Genomic DNA, 3,299 nt, shown 5'->3' on the forward strand with positions numbered 1-3,299 from the left:
CGCAAAATCATTTTTTTGGTTGATTTTTCTTTGTTAAATGGCATTTAAATATATAAAAAATAAATATCAAAAATATAAGTCTTTGTTTTACTATGGTTGCAAATATCAAAAAATTTCTATATGTGACACGGCACCAGAGTTAAGTTAGGGTTTTTCAAAATGCTGACATGCTGAGCTCAAAAGGTAAGCCATCACTGCCTAGCCTATGGTGCCACTCCTACATAAAGACTGGGAACTCAAGGTAGCATGATCTGAATATCAAATACAAACAATGGCCATTTGCAAAAACTCTAACTTGGAATTTCAAGGCCCCGTGACGCCCCTGGTGCTCCTGCCTGCTGTCTCACAGTGTTGTATTCACACGGCAAACTGGCATCCAGCAGATGAGTAAGTTCTGGAGATCTAGCACATAGAGTAGTGATTTCAGTCAACAATACTGGACTATAAACTTCAAAGTTGCTAGGTGACTAGATTATAATCATTCTCACAGCGAAAAAGAAATAATAATTAGGTGACAATTATTGCAGTATATCAGTGGTTCTCAACCTTCTGGCCCTTTAAATAGAGTTCCTCATGTTGTGACCCAACCATAAAATTATTTTCGTTGCTACTTCATAACTGTAATGTTGCTACTGTTATGAATCGTAACGTAAATATCTGATATGCAGGATGGTCTTAGGCGACCCCTGTGAAAGGGTCATTGGACAGCCAAAGGGGTCGCGACCCACAGGTTGAGAACCGCTGCAGTATATAAATGTATCAAACCAACATGTTTACACCTTAAACTTGCACTATGTTATATGTCAACTATAAAGAAAGAAGAAAGGAAGAAAGGGAGAGAAAGAAAAGAAAAGAAAAGAAAAGAGAAGAGAAGAGAAGAGAAGAGAAGAGAAGAGAAGAGAAGAGAAGAGAAAAGAAAAGAAAAGAAAAGAAAAAAAAGAAAAGAAAAGAAAAGAAAAGAAAAAAGAAAACCAACTAAGAGAACAAACAAAAAAACAGCTGCCCTGCCCAGGTTCACCAGGCACCCCCACTCAGAGGCAGGAAAGGACTGCTTGTGCGCCTGCATGTGCCCAAGGCACACACACGGGAATAAAGACTCACATGTAAAGAAAAGATATACAATGTCCTTAAAAGCACGAGGGTGGCCCGTTTACCAAGTCAGAGGCTCATAGACTATAAACAGGATGTTTTGCTCAGTGTTTTATCAGAAGCATAAATACAAAAGAACAAGGTCTTCTCTCTTGTGGCAAAGCTGCCTTGACTTGGGGACATTTAATATGTAAACAGAAACCAGGTAAGGCAAAAATCAAACAGTTGGCAACAAGAAAGAGAACCCTGTTTACGGTTTACTAATGACGATGGTGAAGTGCTGCTTCTTGCCCTCCCATCCCCACCTTACTCCTCAAACGGAAATTCTGTTCTTTATTGTCCTGAAACTACCTGGAAAGTATTAACAAACTCTAAATCCTCCCCCCTCCCAACAGAATATGATTAAGATTGTTATTAACATAGTTTCAGATACACAAGTCTCCACCAATGAGAATGTTAATATGTTAGCTGCAAACTGTTTTGTTTGGAAAGAGGAAACCCTGCCAGTGGTCTTCAGGAAAAGCACAGAATCGTTTAATAAATTCAGGAAAAGAACAGAATCCATTTAATAAATTACGCATTCGGAGAGACTTTGGGTCTTGTGACATTCCCAGAATAGTTTGTCCATATTTTTCTAATCAGTCAGTATATTTCGTCAAAACATCTGGTGGAACAAATTAAACTCTTACCATCTTTCAAATAGTGAGTGGTTATGGTTAACTAACTTCTTTCCTGACCATGTGTCATTCAGAGAGCTAGGGGTGGAGACACAGGAACGGAGTAGCTGTGTCCTGCACCAAGGACCTCGGACAAGTGTGGAGGGGCCCACACTCCTGCCTGCATCCAGTCCTCAAGCCTGTGTCGGGCTTGGGCCCCTGCTGCCACCGGAAGAAGCACCTTTTCCTTCTCACAGAGAACTGAGAGTGCGAAGGGGAAAAGGTTCTGCTCAGGATGTGTGGCTTGGTCTGGCTTTCATGAGCTTGTTTCTAACAAGCCAAGGCCCAGGGCTGCAGCAGTGAGGGGTGGTGGAGGAGGAGCTTTCTGTAATTCACCCCCGGTCAGTCTCAGGCTTGCTCCTGCTCTGTGGATGGGGATGGGCAGCATATATGCACGTATACATATGGGTCAGCCAAGCTTGAACAGGTGCTAACATCCCCCTCAGGGGAAACGGTGATGAAAAAGCATGGTGTAAGGTGTTGTGAAAGGTCACGTCTGTAACACTATCATGAAGGATAAACATAACCCTGTGTCTTAAATACTGACTGAGGTTGGCACGGGCAAGGAAGCTGCTGTAATATGTAAATATTACAGAATAGGCCATTGAACACAGGAGCATTTACTGAGTTACTACTGATATATGCATTGTTTCCTGAGTTCTTCTGGGACCCACCAATGAACTTGCATCAAATGATTATGTACTGCCGGGCTGGTATGGCTCAGGGGTTGAGCATCGACCTATGAACCACGAGGTCACAGTTAGATTCCCAGTCAGGGCACATGCCCAGTTTGCAGGCTCAGTCCCCAGTAGGGGGTATGCAGGAGGCAGCTGATCAATGATTTTCTCTCATCGTTGATGTTTATCTCTCTCTCCCTCTCCCTTCCTCTCTGAAATCAATAAACATATTTTTAAAAAATGATTATGTACTGCTATCCCTGTGAAAAATACCATGTTGATTGCAACCCACAAATATGTCAAGCAAGTTCTTTCGATTTGGTAGGCATAAAAGGGAATTTTAATATCCTCTCAAATGATTTAATGCTAGTATCTACCATGTTTCTCTCTCCTTTCAGTTTCACTGTTAGGATATTTATAAGGTCCAAACTTATTTCTCCTCCAATACCCTGTGGAAATTTGCCTAAGGGGGTTGATTCTACATTCACTGGGAATTTAAGAGGTGTGCCTCCCTTTCCATATTCCACCACCTCCAGCATCTAGAGATAAGTTTAGCTCACCTTATGCCCTGGGGCTGTACCAGGCTCCATTTCCCTCCTTTCAAATCCTCCACACACTGGAGGAGCCTGTGTCTCCAGGTACCCAGTCCTGCTTACCTCCAATCCATTTTCCGCATTGCAGTCAAAGTTCTCTCCTCAGAATGGAAATTTAGTGAGCTCACTTCCCCAATCAAAGCCTTGCTCCTTTCGTGAACTCCCCAGCACAGCTTGCCAGGGCCCACATCATCACATCCTGGGACTCCATACATTCTTCAGCT

The 3,299-nt window shown here is 42.5% G+C and overlaps 1 protein-coding gene across 1 annotated transcript in view; it reads right to left on the reverse strand.

The window, feature by feature from the left end:
- MYO16 (myosin XVI) overlaps positions 1 to 3,299 on the reverse strand; it is a 524,958-nt gene that overhangs the window by 245,059 nt on the left and 276,600 nt on the right. Inside the window, exon 16 of the mRNA XM_023752474.1 lies at positions 3,139 to 3,274. Coding sequence (XP_023608242.1) covers positions 3,139 to 3,274 — 136 coding nt within the window. The remainder of the gene's footprint in view (positions 1 to 3,138; positions 3,275 to 3,299) is intronic.

Source organism: Myotis lucifugus, unplaced genomic scaffold (genome assembly GCF_000147115.1).
Source record: "Myotis lucifugus unplaced genomic scaffold, Myoluc2.0 scaffold_33, whole genome shotgun sequence".
NCBI lineage: Eukaryota > Metazoa > Chordata > Mammalia > Chiroptera > Vespertilionidae > Myotis > Myotis lucifugus.